At 35.4% G+C, this 18573-nt stretch overlaps 2 protein-coding genes across 2 annotated transcripts; both read left to right on the top strand.

Moving 5' to 3' along the window:
- Positions 1 to 2292: 2292 nt before the first annotated feature.
- LOC131060497 ((S)-canadine synthase CYP719A21-like) lies at positions 2293 to 3636 on the top strand. Its single transcript, XM_059208894.1, has one exon. The coding sequence runs from the start codon at positions 2293 to 2295 to the stop codon at positions 3634 to 3636; it is 1344 nt and encodes a 447-aa protein (XP_059064877.1).
- A 12682-nt stretch (positions 3637 to 16318) lies between these two features.
- LOC131060498 (trifunctional (S)-stylopine synthase/(S)-nandinine synthase/(S)-canadine synthase-like) lies at positions 16319 to 17320 on the top strand. Its single transcript, XM_059208893.1, has one exon. The coding sequence runs from the start codon at positions 16319 to 16321 to the stop codon at positions 17318 to 17320; it is 1002 nt and encodes a 333-aa protein (XP_059064876.1).
- Positions 17321 to 18573: the final 1253 nt, after the last annotated feature.

The raw sequence follows: 18573 nt of genomic DNA, 5'->3' as shown, positions 1-18573 counted from the left end.
GAATCAAATTTTGTATATATATCATAGAGCATTTGAATGATTCAAGATTATGTTTTGTACTATTCGTACGATTTTTGGTTGGATAGAACACTCACTGTAACATTTGATTTGAATAATAATGTTATCAAAACAAATTCTTTTAACATAGTCTATTTCTTTAGAATCTTTGTGTGATATGTTTTATTTTAGTATTAGATAAAAGTAATTATGGGGTGCCTTTTATCCATTCAATTGATTTCACTATCAAACAAAGAAAACATATAAAACAGATAGCCACCACTAAACTTTTATTTATCAAAGATACCTATTTAATCTACATCAACAAAGTAGATAGTTTCTTTTATGTTTTCTTGAATTTTTCTAATCTTACATGACATGGTTTTCCCAAGTCTTTCTTTCCATTACTAGACATTGTGATATTTTGATTTTTCTAACTTCTCATTTTTCAAAGTCAACCTTCATTTTAAATGTGTTTACCTTCTTTTCTCAAAACAATTCCAATGGCATTGCAACTAGCATCACAATTTACATGAAACATCTTGTTGACATCTCGAAGTGCCAAAATAAATTTCTCCATAACTATCCTCCTCAACATTTCAAAACTCTTTTTCACCCCTATAGTTTATTTAAACTCTTTTCTATCCCCTCTAATTGTTTTAGTTAGGGATGTACCAAATACTACTGAAACATTTGATAAAATTTCTATAAAAACTTGCTAAACCATGAAAATATCTCACCTTAATAGTAGTCCTTGGCATAGGCCATTCAATGTTAGCTTTCAGCTTCTCTAGGTCCATCCTTAGACTATATATTGAGACAACAAATCCTAGGTACACCAACTCTCTCCTCACAAAGTTACACTTTTTTAGGTTAATCAACAATTTCTCTTCCTTTAACTTTTCAAAGACTCTTTCAATATGCATCAAATGCTCTTCCAATGTCTTACTGAAATTTAAAATATCATCTAAGTAAATGGTAATGAATTTTCCGAAATACTCTTTTAGTGCCTAGTTCAAGTTCATGAGCCCCATGAATGTATCGAGTGCGTTGATTAGCATAAAAGGCGTAAGTAAGTATTCATTCAGGTCATCCTTTGTTTTGAAAATTGTTTTCCATTCACTCCCTTCTAATATAGATCTAGTAATATTCACTTTTCAAGTCAATCTTTATGAAGTAATAAAATCCACTAAAATAATGCATAATGTCATCCACCCTTAGTAAGGGAATTTTTTACGTGATTGTGATCTTGTTGATAGCTCAACAATCTGTACACATCTTCCATTATCCATCGTTCTTTGGTGCTACTACTATAAGTAATACACACAGACTAAGGCAATCTTTGATGAAAATTTTCTTCAACAACTCTTGTACTCTTCTCTTCAACTCTTCATTGTGTGTAGGAGTCATTCTATGGGCTACCTTATTTGGTAAACTAGCCCTTGGTATCGATTCCCAATTAAATTATAATAATGTACTCTAATCCAAATTGTGTGAATCCATTTTGACATGATTATTCTATCCTTAATAGTCATGGACCTTTTATATCTACATGAAAATTTTGTCCTGGAGATATCTATACAATAAAAGCATTGGTGGTAATAAGAAGTGATGTTACAAAGTACAATAAAATATAGCCTATTCTTAATAGACAGGATCCTTTTATAATATATCTTTAAGAAGTTGATAGTTGAGTAACAAATGTATTTTTTTTTTTTTCATGTAGGATTTTTCACTCATAAAGACATACTAGTTATCAATACAAGAGCACAAAGATCACAATCTCAACATCATCTGTCATGATCAGCAAGACTTAGTCCCTATTGAACTTACAAAGAACCATTCAACTTCACCAAAAGATCAAAGACCCGATAACCAAAGCTACACAAAAAACAAATGTCGAAACACACGACAGTTTTATTTAATAAAAAGTATAATACTATTCAACACCTAACTTGGCGCAGCATTGGGACATCTGAGCGTATTTATATGTGCCATCCTGGTAAGAATTGCAAGACAATCGTAGCTCTCTATGTAGTCCATTCATTTGTGATGGATAAACGCTGCCTTTTGTGAATGATCTTCCGGCATTCCATTTCCTTCATACCCCCACACTACAAGGGGCTCTTAATTTCCTTTTCGCAGCTTCACTCATTTCCACATTTGTTTCCCTAGCCTTTCTGTTGTCATCAACTAAGGAGAAGAAATGTCCTCCATCTCCACCAAGGCTGCCATTACTGGGCGATTTGCATCATCTGAACAAGGGTGCAAAATCTTCTTTCCACCTTGACAGACATGGACAAAACATATGGTCCGGTCATGACAGTTTGGATGGGTTCATTGCCAGTTATAGTCCTCACCGGCCAAGCTCCAATCTGGGAGGCCCTGGTTAATCAGGCCGTCAATTTTTCTGGTCGGCGCTTATTCTACTCTAGGCAATTCATTACTGCCTCTTACAGGACTATATTTAGTTCTCCCTACAACGAGCATTGGATTAAGCTCAGAAAGCTTCTGCACAACAATGTTCTCAGCCCAGCCCATGTTGAACTTCAGAGCTCTTCTCACCAGGCAAGTGTGAATAAACTCATCAACAACTTAGAAAAGGAAATGAAAGAGAACAATGGCGTGGTGAGGCCCCTTCATGCCTTGAAAATGATGGCAATGAGTTTTATTGCCCCCTTATGCTTTGGCTTGGACTTTCAAGACGATAACTTCTTGTCCAAGCTGGAAGAATTCATAGCTGAAGATATTAGCCTGACTAAAAGAGAAGATACATTTCTGGATTTATTTCCTCTTAGTCGCTTCTTTGTTCCTTCATCAATCAGAACTGAAAGGAAATGGAAGTCTCTGCGAGATGATATTCTGCATCTACTGTTGCCTTTTATCCGGTTTGCTCGCATTTATAGAGAATGCTTTAAGCGGTCTGCTCCCAGCAGTTTCTTGTATTGTTTACTGTCCATTGGAGAAGGGGAGGAGGCCGAACACAAATCAAAGTTATCCAATGAAGAGATAGCTTTCAATTTGCATGAGCTGTTCGTTCTCGTAGTAGACAGCACATCCACGACCATAGAATGGGCTCTGGTTTACCTGATAACCAACCCTCACATCCAAGAGAGGGCTTTTCAAGAAATAAGCCAAGAAGCGCAGGAAGGAAAAGGTGGGTTGTTAAGTTTTGAGGATTTGAGGAAGGTTCCATACTTACAAAGTGTGGTGAAGGAAACGAGGAGAAAAGAATCGATTGCCCCACTCATGATGTTTCACCAGACAGAAAACGAATGTAAGGTGATGGACATCACCATACCTGCAAAGTCAGTAGTTCTCTTTAATCTAAACAGCGTGTCCAACGATCCTGAGCTTTGGAAAGAGCCCGATGAGTTCAGGCCTGACAGATTTCTCGACAAGAATGAGTCGGAAAAGGTCAGGATGGCATATCTTCCGTTTGGAGCAGGAAGGCGTGTGTGCGCAGGAATGGACTTGGCCAGCGTGTATGTTCCCATCACTCTTGCCAATTTACTTAAATCATTCGAGTGGGGATGTGTCAAGGAAGGTAGTCTGCCTGATCTTAGTCGGGATGTTTCAAGTCTGCTCGTGTCCATGAAGTATCCATTGGAAGCTCGAATTACACCTCGTCCATCATAAACAAGTTATCCTAAATAACAAACAACATAGGTTGTTTGAACTTTCCCTGCTTGTGTGCATCTCTTTGTATATGTCCTCCATCATTTGTTTGATTTTCAAGTATTTGACTTTCAATGTACCTCTGTAGTCCTGTAATTTGGAATTTGAAATATATTTAGTATATCATTCTATTGAGTGTAAATTTATTGTTGAATAATCTAAGTCTCAAAAAAATGTGATAATTATGGTGAATGGTGTTTAGTAAATGGTTTAGCATAAGAAAAAACAATCACTCTCTTATAGACAAGGTTCCCTACTTGAGTGAAATATTACTTCAGTCAGATAAAATTTCATCTTTGTTAGATTTATAACTAATTTTTACCATTAAAAAAAAAATTAGACTCTTTTAGACAAGGTTCTCTCCTTGAGTGAAATATTCCTTAAGTTGGGTAAAATTTCATCTTTGCTAGATTTATAACTATGCTTTAGTTGTTTGCGTAGTAATATACCTTTTGAGTAAGGTAAGCTATCCTCCTCAGTGAATTTGCATGGTAACATTTCTAATTTTAATTTTGAAGTCTTTAGAGTGTTACTTTTCTTTATGATGATTATATAAATGGTAGCATTCTCGTTTCAATTGAAAGTATTCCTACTATTACAAGAATTAACCAATCTTCAACCAATATTTAAGGAAATATTTTTTCTCATCTTTTTTCTTCATAATAATTGAATTTTTTCACTTGACTTGAGTTGAATATCACCATTTAACTAGATTGGATAACTATAATTTACTTTCATGAACTATACTTGGACCTTTTTAGTATAAGGAGTCCCATTCCACCATTCCATTTCGCACATTATAGACTATACAATATCAATCTCTCCAAGAATAGTCTACCTAGAGATATTATAGTAGGAAGGAATAAGATATTATAAGTTATTGTATGCAAATTTATGAGTGGAAATAAATATACATCTTCTAAATTAACATGTATATATTGGACAACATTCCTCAAGATATCTTGGAGAGAAATTTGAACCTATGTAAATATATTGTATAAAAAAATTAATGAAAACGTTTCTAGAATTTTAATGTCATCTTAAAAAAACAAATTTAAAGCGAACCATTTATGTAAAAACTTAAAAGACTGTTGAATTAATCATCTAGAGTGTTACTAATGCCATTGAAAAGAGACTTATCTAAAGATAAGAATACAATACAATAAAAAATAAAAATTAATATATTTAACAAATTAGTTTTAAATAAAAGAATGTTAAGAAAGAAAAGTTAAATTTTAAATAAAAATTAAATTTGAGAAGAGTGGTAAAAGGAAAAATATTGAAGTTGATCTAATTAACTCATTTGTAAAAAAACTCATTAACTATTGAAGTGGTGAATTTGTTTGATTATGAATCATAGAGGATTACAAAACTCATTTGTAACAATGTCCATGATTTGTATTTGTATTTACATTCATTTTAATCTCTGAGTGGGTTCTTAGAGCAGGGGTAGGTGCTCCTTTGAGTAGAAGCTCATAAACTGTAGTGGTTGGTGCTCCTTGGGTTGGTGCCCTAAAGCTAGGGGTTGGTGCCCATAAACATCAGGGGTTGGTGCTCCTTTGGGTTTGTGTGCATAAAAGTTGTAACTAGTGATTTCATTGTGAGGCTGGATTGGAGTAGTAGACTCCAGCAGCTCACTGAGATTTTTCTCCACCGTGGGTTTTCCTCATATGCACTTGTGTTATGGGTTGCCCCTTATGTGTGTGCTCATGTGTTTGATACCTTTGCTCATTTCTTTATGATTATTGTTATTAAAGCTTAGATCTTTTAGGAGTCAAATTTTTTATTGAACACCATTGATTCACCCCCCTCTCAGTGGTCCATTGTGTTCCTTCAATTAGTATCAGAGCCTAGATTCCCTATTTGAAAAGCTTTATCTAGCTTGGGTAGATTGTGGTGTATGAGCACAATGATCAAGTTTGAGTCAATCCCTGCTCCTATGTTTGATGGTTCAAAATATTCCATTTGGTATTGTAAAATGGAAGTCTATTTTTCTGCCTTAGGTTATGATGTCTAGATGTCAGTCAAGAATGGATATTATGCTCCTACTAGTCGTCCTACTGATCCTAATGCAAAAAGAAGATATGAATGCAATTTTGAAGCAATGGAGGCTATCATCAGTGGACTACCTAATACAGTGTCCTCAAAGGTGGATAGATGCAAGTCTACAAAGAGCATATGGGACAAACTGAAGAAACTCTATGGAGATGAACCTTGCACTACTAAATCATATTGTGGAAGTGAGAAGATTTATGTAGAAGATGAATGTGAATATGGTAAAAGTAGATCTGTCAGTGGCTTCAATAAAGATGAGAATGAATCTCATTTACTCATGGATGAACTCTTTTGTCCAAAACTCAATTTTAGACATGTTCTATCGAAACCCCCTTTCGATCAAATGCAAAAAACACATTCTATCGAAACCCACTTTTGATCGAAACCAAAAAAGCATAAAATACAAAATTTGCATTAAAGGGGCTCGATAGAAAGGGGGTTCGTTTGAACCCCAATGGGTTCGATCGAACCCCTTTTGATAGAACATATGTTCTATCGAAAGTGCTTCCTAAGGGCCTCTCCCAAAAACCCTCTTGGTTTCTACAAAAAAATGGCCTTCGAAGCTCAATTTGGGTGCTCAAATGGATGAATTTTGACAAATCCAAATGGATACAAGTAGTACTCAAAGAGAGCTTTCTAATGATTATTATTTTACTATGTATTGAGTTTATTAAGATTTTTTTTTTTAGATTAACTAAACATAGGTTTCGCATCGAACGTCAACCTCTGAGTTCAATGCTTATGGAAAAATAGTAAACGTCACCTAAAAAATTTTGAAAAATATTTACACACTAGGCATTGAAGTCCTCTTTCCAACAAAAAAATAAATAAATTGATTTTCGTCACATATACAACAAGTTATGTAATATCAAATAGACATATGTCAAAGTTTTGTAGTTAACTCGACTTAAAAACTTAATAAAATATGAAATATTGAAGATAATGTTACAAAACCAATTGCAAAAACTAGATATGGATGTTAGAAAACTAAATTCAAAAGAATCACGTTCATATCTCTTATAGAAAAAAAAGTTATGCTTGATCAAGTGAGTATCACTCTTTAATAATGTTATTTTTTGAAAAAAAGATAGTTTTCGAGGGAGACAGAAAAATGGGAGCAAATTGATTCCAAAAATTATCAAAAAAATATTTTTAGAATCTAAACACAAAATGACACAAATCACTAGTTCACATCATCTGCAAATTCCTTATGGTTCAGAAGTAATAGGTGTCCAAATTTGAAGTTTTTTTTTTGAAAATGAATATTGCATTGTCAAAGTTGGCAAAAAAGTGTAACCCACTATTTTGGGTTCACCCTCATGGCACAAGAGACACAAGATGAGAAAAGAACACCTTGTTGTGATAGTTCATCACAATCTTCCAGACAAGATCCTTTTGGTAGCGATGAAGAGGAAGAAGAAACTGAAGCTTAAGTTGATCTTGAAGGTGAGTTAATAAGTGCCCTTGATGAGTTGAAGAATGTTAGAAAAGAATATAAAAATTATAAGAAGTTGGCCATAAAGGAACATGATTTGTTGAGGAAAAGCCTTGAAGAATCAAATCAGTGTATTGTTGCTACTGCTATGACAGATGAATTAGAAGAACTTAGAAAGGTGAGGACATAATACAAAATGTATAAAGATGTTGCTATTGAAGAACAAGACCGACTGAATAAGTGTCGAAAGGAGTTAGAGAAAACTACTGCAAATCTGAAGGCACAATTGGATGATGCTAAGAGGATAAATGAAGAATCAAAATCAGATTTTGATACCAAGAAGTGTAGGTGTAAGGAATTAGAATCTGAAGTTGAGACAAAAAGAAAGGAGTGTCAAAATAAAAAGGATGAAATAGGAAAGCTACAATACAGCTTGAGAAATGCCAGGATGAACTTAAGACAAGAATCAAATATGAGGGCAACACTGAGGCTTTGGATAAAATGGTAATTAAACAAAAGCACTGAAAGGATACATGATCTATTGGATTTGACACTGGTCAATGTTCTACTACCAAGGACTCATCTAAGAAGGAGATACACTTTGTTTCCTCAAGTGAGAATGGTAATGGATAGACCTTCATAGTCAAGACCGCTCCAATAAAGAAGGTGGACCTAAATACTACTGCTGACAAGTTGAGGACACAGGCTGCTATTGTAAGAAACATTCATGTAGATCCGAAAGGTAAAAGAAAGTTGAATGAAGATGGCTACAACAAAAATGAGAACACAAGGAAGTCTAGAAGACCTCCTGCTATAAGAAGATCAAACAATATTGTTGCACACAAGACTGTGAATAGGAGAAAATCAAGACATATGTTTGCTACAAATGAGCATCCCAGGATTAGGAACAAAGGAAGAAGGAATGATGCAAACAAGTTTGCAAGATCTCCACCCAACTAGCAAAATAAATTTGTAAGTCACAAGTCTCCTTTTCCCAGTTATTTCTACTCATGCAATGATTATGGCCATAGAGAAAGTGATTGTAGAAAATGGTCTAGGAAAGGTCAAGCTGATTTCTCTAGAGATAAAGATGTAGTTTGTCAAATTTGTTTTGCATATGGACATATAATTTCAAACTATAGATTTACGTATAGAGATGCTCCAAGGTATGGGAGCAAGAATTTTTTTGTTGTCCCAAGTGATAGCAATGTTTTATGTTGTAACTGTAACAATGTTGGTCATATGAGTCTTGAATTTAAAATGAAAAAATTTCAGTCATATGGCAGCCCCTACACTCTCTCTTCCAACAAAATTGCAAGGCATATCAATTATGGTAAGCATGGAAGAGTTGGCAGAACATATCAGGGACAAAATTTTGCATGGAACAAAATTAGAAATGCTCCAAGAAGTCAATAAGTTCTTTTGTTCCATCTATAGTTGGTCACAATGACATGATTTGGAGAAGTAGAACAAATCAATTTGATAGATATCCCTCTACTCCTATATTTGGCAAGAACATAGTGTGCTACAACTGCAACAACTTTGGCCACACTGCAAGGTACTGCAAAGCAAGGAATATTCATCACAAGAAGTTTGATGCTACTCCAAATGTTGCAAATGAAAGACAGGGGGAGATCAAGCAAACCTAGAGGAGAAAGGGCAACCAAGGAAATGAGAATGGCAAGAACATGTTCATGAGCAGACATTGTGCATTCCATGCACAAGCAGTATCCCCTAAAGCTTAAGGAGATCTAGGACCTTAAGGGGAGCAACATATTGATCACATCATCTACCCCCAAAATTATGAAAAGGATTAGTGTAAGGACAGAATGTTGCAGGTATAAGGAAGACCATGATAATGAAGAAGAAGGTGAGATAGTTTAAAATGTTTGTAAACTTGCTCTAGTTGGTTGTGTTGTAGAAGTTTATGCCTTGGAAGAGATTAAGGTCTATCATTGTTGGCATATATTTAAAGTATGCTGCAAAATGGCTCTAGATTGTATTGCACACTTGCATATATAAGATTGAATATAGCTGCAAGTAGTGAAGATATTTTGAAGACAGTCCACACTATAAAGATAGTTGATCATAATGTTAGAACTGAATATGCAAGGACAAAGACTGCAAGAGGATTGTATGTAGGACAAAGAAGTAGCATTGGGAGTACATGCATAACAGGTGTGAAATGTGTAGTTCAAAGGAGAGGCTAGCATGAAGAAAGATCGAGTATATGTTTTTGGTTCTCATGGGGAGACAAAATGCATATACTGATAGAAGACCACAAGGGGATATTGTTGGCACATGTCTTAATCTATTGAAGAATGGATTTAATTTGTGGTAGCTTGTAGTGAATATGCTTACCCCTTGGTGATAGTTAAAGATCAAACATTGTTGGCGTATAGATCTTTGTGAAGGAGCATGACATGTCGGCAAGAATGAAGATGAAAGATATTAGATAAGATGAAGCTGCAGAATGTTTCAGCATGGGAGTTGCAGGTCTCAGGGAGAGATAAGTTATTTTGTAACTAGTATTGGCGCTACTACTTATGTTGTAATAATGGTTCATCTAGCATGCAACTAGAAGAGGTGCACACAGTCAAAATGGTTATGCTCAGGCACATCAAATGAATCAAATGGAGAGAAGTTATTTTTCAAAAGAACATATGGTCTGAGGGGGAGCATGTAGATATCCATGGTTGGCGGTCACATGTCAATTCAAATGAAATTCTATTGGCTATCAAGGCCCCTTTGCCATTGTTGTCAAAGTGGGAGAGAATATGTAGTGTTGACATTAATGCCAAAGGGGGAGATTGTTAGCATTGAAGTTGTCATTGATGTCAACATGTGTGTGTGCAGGGTCGATGAAGTTGTAGAAGAGTGTTATTGATGCCATTGATGTCAACCAGATAGACCAACTTCCAGGCTACAGATGTAGTAGAAGAGATCATAGTGATCAGGTTGATGAAGATGATAGTGTTCTTGCAGACTCCCACAATGCCTATCAAGTCAATGAAGTTCTTTTTGGATGTCCTGAAGCAAGCTGGGGTTGTGAAAACAATAGATCATGTATATTGGCAAGACCTCACTATGTTATACCGATCACACTATGGTCTGATAAATAAACATCAGAAGTGATCATATCGGGATAACTCGGCCGATCTAGAAGTTGCTCTTCACTATTCTGCCTAAATTCATATTAGGAGAGCTCTGTCGATACCGAGTCGTGTGGAGGAAATTGCTATCGACATAAGTCAGGTTGATGTTGGGTCATGAGGAATCTCTTGTATTTTGTCGGATCGGAATAGCTATGCCAACCAGGAGACCAAGGATGTGTATCGGAGTAACTATTGAAGGCAGAATGACAAATTCCCATTATGTCAATAGTGTAAACTATTCCGATAGAGGAAAATGTAGAGAAGATCCCTAGGTAAGATCATCGGAATAAGATATGTTGATAAGTTGAAGCACTCTGGAGTTATCATTTTGAAATAACTATGACGATACATGTTTAGGTTGAGTGATTAGAATAAGTTTGTAATGATGGGTTAGTGTCCAGAAGTTAATTTGACAGGGTTAGCTATCCCGATGAGTGGTTGTTTGGCTTGAAGGCTTTCAGTTCGGGGTAACCTATGTCAATAAGGTCTATCAACATGGAGATTGTGCTTTGGGATAGCTTATGGTGATACGTGAAATCAAAGGTGAGGTTCTCATCAGAGTAACTCATGTCGATGAAAGAGACCAAAGGCATCACTTGGTCATCGAGATATGTTGTGAAGGCAGAGTAAGTGCTAGAAATCTGCCTGACAGTGATTGTTATGTCGATGAAGGGACAATGCATTACATCGAGGTAAGTCATGCTGATGAGAATGGCAAGTGGAAGTGAATGATTGGAGTACCCGATAACTATCGGGATTACACTTCAAGGTCCGACCAACAGTCAAATTCATTCCGATATACTTTATCTTTGTAATTTAAAAAAAAAATTAAAAAATTATTTGAATATACTTTCTTATAAAGTAAACACTATAATTTAGTTGCTTAAAAAATGCTGAAATTGAAGTTACACAAAGCATCACACTTTATATAGTAAATTTTACACTTTTTTCTTCAATTTTTTTGTGCATATTGTTAACTTGAAACTTTAGTGCAAAAATATATTTTTAACTATTTTTTATCTATATATATTTTTCAATAAATTTGAAAAGTCGCGTGTACTGAAATATAACTCTTTCCATTCTGCATCACCTTTTTTTAAAATTATTTATCCAAATTAGAAAATAATTATATCATCTTGACATAGACTCTTTTCTCTAGGGCTTTAATTTTTTTCAAATTTTTTTAAAAATTTTAGTATTTTTCCTCTTTGTTGGTTTTACAATAGTTTAATCTTCCCATTTTCACCATATACACATATATATTTATATTTTTAGAGGCTTCAAAATTGCTTGACGATATGGAGAAAATTAATTTTTAATGTTCAAAGATCAATCTTATTTTATTGTGAAAGATGCATTGGAAAATGTGAATGTCAATAACTAAGGTAAATACTTAAGGTCATTTCATTAAAGGTGTTCAGTGTATATAAGAAGAAAATGATTGCAAAAGATGAGGCTGGAAAGTAGGTTTATTTCCATTTATGATTTAATATCTAATGGATTTTCACTAGAATTTGATTAGTCCAAATCCAAACTATAGAGTATGAATAAAGATTTATTTTAAATACATCTATATTGAAAAATGCCTTTGGATGAGAACAATGTTATCTATTCTTCCACCACAGAGTAGGTCTATCAACAAAAAGTAGTAGGTAGTTTTGGACATTTGTTTATTATACAAAAAAATTTAAAGCGATAAGATGGTTTTAGATTAAAAATTGACACCTATCTCAAGCCATCAAAATATAATAAGCAGACAATTGTAAACTACAAATAGAGTAAGTCAAATTTAACTTCGATTGGATATAAAATGGTTATGGTATTAATGTAAATTGGTTTCTTAGAATATACAAGTAACTATGAATGCTTGCCTATAAGACATTCTCTTTCACAAACAGTTGAAGAATTCAAAATCAAAATCTAAATAAAAAAAAATCTTCTACACATTAAATCTTTTAGTGATAGATTTATGTTCACAAAAATAATAATAAAGAGTGATATGGAGGAAATATAGGAAATGCAGGAACCTAGGAATGCAAAAATAGAAAAAAAATTTAAATCTTCATTGTAATAGTTAAGCTCTAATATAGATCACTAAGTTAACATATTAAAAAATATTCAAATTCAAAAAATAAAATATGTGAGTTACAAACTAATTTCCTGAAGCAGTGTAAAGAATTGAACTAAATTAATAAGTTTTTATAATTGGTCATGTGGCAATTGTGAGAGAGTTGAAATTAAAGAAAAATATATTGTGGATCTTTTGTTAATATGTAATATGTTCCACCTTATCTCTCCTACACTAGAACTCTACCTCCTTACCTTTCTCTCTATCTCTCTCACACTCCTCTATCTCTTTCTATCCATATCACTTTACATCTATCGTCCTATCACTTTCTATCTCTCTTCCTATCCCTCTCTATATCTCTCGATCTCCCTCTATCTATATCACTCCCTCTCTACCTATTACTCTACCTCTCTCTTCCATTCTCTTCCCATTTATCTCTATCTCTATTTCTCTTTCCATGTATCTCAATCTCCCCCACTTTTTATCTCTCTTGCTCTATCTCTCGCTATTTGTCTCTCCCTGTCTCTATCTCCCCCTCTCTCTAACTCTATTTTTCAATCTCCACTATCTATTTTTATGATGCTCTCCCCATCTCTTTAAATGTCAAACAATCTATCTCACTTTTTATATCTCTATCTATCTCTCCCTCTCCTATATCTATATATTCCTCTATATCTCTCTATCTTTCTCTTTATTTATCTCCCTCTACCTTTCTTTATCTATCTATTTAATATCTCCTTCTTCCTCTCTCCCTATATCTTATTCTCCCCCCCTATCTCTATCTCTCCATATAATTCTTTCATCTCTCCCTTTGTCTATATAGAAAATGTTTTATCACCATCTCTCTACCCCTACATCTCTTGTTCTCTCCACCTCTCTCTATATATCACTTACTATCTCTATCTTTATCTTTTCTATCTCCTCTACCTCTGTGTATATATATTTATCTCTTTCATCTGAATCTATCCCTCTCTCCTCTCTCTCTTTATATATCTCTCCTCTCCATATCCATCTCCTTCTCCTTCTCCATCTCTATCTCTATCTTCCTCTCTATTTCAATCCCCTATTTCTATCTATTTACCCCCTCTATCTATTCCCCCCTATATATCTTCCTCATTATATCCCTATCCCTCTCTCCCCCTATTACTAACATAAGATGGGCCTATTAGTTTTGGAGTTGAATTATCTTCCTAATTCAAACATTTTATTTCAATCATATTTGGGATGTATAGTTGATTCTAAGCTTTCACTTATCTATTAAGACCTATGTTGTGCAAACAATGTGATTTTCTAAATGGTCTACCAATCAAAGTTATGTGTTCTAAAAGTATATGCAAAAAATAGACCAATTTTTCTAATTGACCTTGAATGCCTCTTTAATGTATGCTTTGCATACCAAGGTGAAATTATTAATTTTATTTAATATCACAATTGTGGATTTGACATTGATCTAAAAGTTCACCTATTTTTAGAACTCATTGGGTTTGTGCCTTTTAACTCTATTTGGTCTGCTTGACAAATTGCCTCTAGTAAAATTACTTGTTTTGACCAACCTATGAGTCATGGTCTTAGCTTTGCTACTTCTTCCATTTGCTGGAACCATCTAATTCAGTGGGAAGACAAAACTCTTAGCTATATTAAAAATTTGAATGGAAAATAACTTTGTAAGAAAGGAATTCAAGTCTTTTGGGATTTGTGGCACCCTACCAATTTCTATTGGTTCTTCAGGCAAAAGTTAAAAGGCCTATTCAATTTGTCATCTTTAGACAAATATCCTCTTTTGAATATTCAATAGATGGTGACTCTCGAGCTGGTCTATTTGTTATTTGCCCTTTACCATGATAACTTCCTGAAGGATTGTAAATGACCCAACACAAAATATACAAAACTTTCCTCTTAAAAACGAAAAAACAACAACTTCTAACTATTGTTTTCCTCCCAGGACTCAATGATAAATAGAAATGCAAACTTAGTAAATCATATTGGAATAAGTTAAGCTTTCAAATTTGGAAATCAATGGCTAATTGTTAGACTCAATTAACAACCTAGAAAAAGCTCCATATCAAGTTACTTGTTGGTGATAGGTTCTCTTTCATCTTCCCACCTCTAGTGTGTCCATTTTGCACCAAAAAGGACTCTATCAAACATGTTTTTTAGCTATGTGCTCCTACTCACCAGTTGTGGTGTTTCCTCTTCTCCACTCTCCTAGCCTTCTTCATTCATGCATGGTCTTGGAGAACTACACTTCTTGATCTATCCTCTCTCCATAATATCATCACTCAAACCCTAAGACAAGTCATCATCAACTTCATCTGGAGGTTTCATTGTTTGGTTGTTTTCTCCCATTCCTTTGTTCCCTTGCATATTGAATTCACATGGTTTGTGTGATCTTATCCCTCAACATTCGCATTTTGTAGACTACACCTAGCTTGAGCTATGACCTTACTAAAAATGGATGAAATTAAAGAGAAAATCAAAAAGTTTGGAAACAAATTGTAGGATGCAAATGAAGGGCATTCATGATAGTGGTGTGATGCTCCCGTTCTTCATTGGTTTGATCAAATATTGGTTCTTGGTTCTAGTCCCTACTGGGAAAATATTGACAATGACAAAGGATTCAATGATGGAGTTTTCTTTGGTCATTAGAGGGGGACATTCAGATGTTACTTTGGTTCTGTATGCTCCAATGGTTATGTACCCTCTCATTTCAACATGTTTAGCCTGGAGATTTCAAGAGAGGAGTTAGTGATCTAGTTGGGAGTTTTACACATTGCACCTGCTACTTTCATCTCTCCAGTTTCTCTACTTGAGTTCATTATTTGAGTTGTGATATTTGACTTTCAAGTTTATGATCTCAATGATTTGTTGCTAAAACCCTGTACATGGTTTGTATGTAAAGGTTTGAAGCATTTTAGTGTGGTTTAAAGACTGTTTGTTTTTAACTATAGTAGTGAACAACTGATATTTGGTCTATGACTATGACTATGATTGTTGTTGTTGTTGTTGTTGTTACTGCTATAGTAGTGATATTTTTCTCATTTGTACACCTAAAGTTGGCCTAGTGGTGGAAAACTTGTTCTCTTGAAAGAGAGGTCACATGTTCAAATTTCATTGGGGGTAATGTATCTATGCCTCACCACCTGACATCGTGGACTATAAAAGAATCTTTCTTATTATATAATGTGTCATGCAAGAAAAATATCATGATACGCTACCCACCATTTTTCCACTCTAACAAAAGTTGTGGCGGAAAAGACATTTATATCGTGTATATTGAGAACCGTGGACCGTTAATCTTGAATATTGTAAAGGTCTTAGAATTATGTGGAATACAGCGTAGTCTAAACACATGCGTAGCAGGATAGAAATCCAGAATGCTTACGAACACTTTCACGTTTTGAAAAGAAAATCAACTCCGAACATACCCCAAAATCGGACATCTCAGTGTATTTATATGTGCAATCTATGCGTGAGTTGCAACGACAATCGCAGCTCTCTAAGCAGTCCATTCATTTGTGATGGAGCAAACGCTGGTTGTTGTGAATTATCTTCCCGCTTTTCATGTCCTTCATAATCCCACTGTACAAGGGACGTTTATTTTCCTTGTAGCAGCTTGACTCATTTCCACATTTGTTGCTCTAGCTTTTCTGTTGTCATCAACTAAAGAGACGAAATGGCCTCCATCTGCACTAAGGCTGCCATTATTAGGCAACTTGCATCAGCTAAGTAAGGGTGGAAATCTTCTTTCCAGCTTGACAGACATGACCAAAACATATGGTCCTGTCATCACAGTTTGGATGGGCCCATCGCCACTTATAGTCCTCACCGGCCAAGCTTCAATCTGGGAGGCCCTGGTTAACCAGGCCACCAATGTTTTCTGGTCGACCGTCACCCTACTCTAGGCAATTTACTAGTGCCTCTTTCAGGACTATGATTAGTTCTCCCTACAACGAGCACTGGACTAAGCTCAGGAAGGTTCTGCACAACAATGTTCTCAGCCCCGTCCACGTTGCACTTCAGAGCTCTTCCCACCAGGAAGCTGCGAATAAACTCATCAACAAACTGGAAAAAGAGATGAAAGAGAAGAATGGTGTGGTGAGGCCCTTTCATGCCTTCAAAATGATGGGGATGAGTTTTATGGCCCACTTATGCTTTGGCTTGGACTTTCAAGACGAGAATTTTTTGTCCAAGCTGGAAGAATTCATTGAAGAAGATATTAATCTGACTCAAGATGCAGATGTGTTTCTGGATTCATTTCCTCCTGCTCGTTTCTTTGTTCCTTCATCAATCAGAACGGAAAGAAAATGGAAGTCTCTGAGAGCTGATGTTCTCCGTCTCCTGGTGCCTTTAATCCGATTTGCTCGCAGTTATAGAAAATACTTTAAGCGAAGTGCTCCGAGTAGTTTCTTGAACTCTTTACTATCCATTGACGAAGGGGAGGAAGGTGAAGACAAGTCCAAGTTATCCGATGAAGAAATAGCTTTCAGTATGTATGAGCTGTGCCTTCTTGCAGTAGACAACACATCTACGACCATTGAATGGGCGCTGGCTTACCTGATAACCAATCCTCAAGTCCAAGAGAGGGCTTATCATGAGATTAGCCAAGCAGCGCAGGAAGGAAATGGTGGGTTGTTCGGCTTAGAGGATTTGAGGAAGCTGCCGTACTTGCAAAGTGTGGTGAAGGAAACGTTGAGAAAAGAATCAATTGCGCCACTTGGGGTTATTTACCAGACGGAAAAGGAGTGTAAGGTGATGGGCATCACCATACCTGCAAAGTCAGCAGTCCTTTTCAATCTACATAGCGTGTCGAATGATCCTGAGGTGTGGGAAGAGCCGGAGGAGTTCAGACCTGAGAGATTTTTGGGGAAGAATGAGGTGAGAATGACATTTCTTCCGTTTGGAGCAGGAAGGCGGGTGTGCGCAGGAAGGTAGTCCTCCCGATCTTACTCGGGATATTACGAACGTGCTCATGTCCATGAAGTATCCATTAGAAGCTCGAATGACACCTCGTCCATCCTAAATAACAAACAACACATGGGTTGTTTCAACATTCCTTGCTTGTCTACATATCTTTGTCTATGTCCTCCCTCTTCTGTTATAATATTTATGCGTTAGTATATGTAACTGAAAGATTAAAAAATTACAACACACAGAAAAAAACAGAACTAAAAGAGAAGAACACAAATATTTTCAGAACTGATAATCTTCATATATTGGAAAATTTCTAACTCTAAATTACAAAAAGAGTAATTGTCTTATAGACAATCATTTTCCTAAAGATAGGAAAAACAAAAACTTAAAATAATAAAACTAAAAATCTGCTTTATAACTAAAATTATAGAACTTATTCTATCCTATCTTAGCAATAAATAATTGCTGATTAATAAAAACAAAGAAAGATGTTTTATTTAAAACGTAGCAGTTTGGATATGGGCACTGCTGTTTTAAAAATTGTTTTATTAAATAAAACTAAAAACAAGAAAGCAAACCGCCTTCGTGATCTCCACGATACATTGTATCATTTGAGCTTACCTTCAATCTCCCCCTGAATGATCGATGGAGTGGAGTCCCAACTGATTTATGAAGGCAATAAAACTTGTGGTTGGAAGAGCTTTAGTAAAAATATCAACAACTTATTCAGATGAAGGACAAAACTGCAACTCCTCTTGTCCATCTTGAACCAAGTCATGAATGTAATGATGACAGATCTCTATGTGCTTCGTTCTAGCATGAAACACTGGATTCTTGGTCATGACAATAGTGCTATTGTTATCACAATAGACGGTGGTTGGATACTCACGAACAAAATATAGATCTGACAATATCCTTCTTATCCATACCGCTTGGGAACTTGCCGATGAAGCTGCCATGTATTCTGCTTCTGCTAAAGAAAGAGCCACTGTTGCCTGTTTCTTACTACTCCAGGATACAACTCCAGAGCCAAATGAAAAAACATAACCAGATGTAGATTTCCTATCATCCACTGAACCAGCCCAATCTGAATCTATGTAACCAACTAGTTCAAACGTGTCAGTGGGAGAATATTGAATGCAAAAATTTTGTGTACCACTCACATACCTCAAAATTCTTTTAGCAGCCCGCCAATGTGACTCATGTGGATCCTGCATGAACTGAGAGATGAGTCTCACCACATACATAATATCAGGCCTACTGGTTGTGAGGTA

This window comes from Cryptomeria japonica, chromosome 7 (genome assembly GCF_030272615.1).
Source record: "Cryptomeria japonica chromosome 7, Sugi_1.0, whole genome shotgun sequence".
NCBI classification, from domain to species: Eukaryota; Viridiplantae; Streptophyta; class Pinopsida; order Cupressales; family Cupressaceae; genus Cryptomeria; species Cryptomeria japonica.
This window is presented reverse-complemented; position numbering and strand designations above follow the sequence as displayed.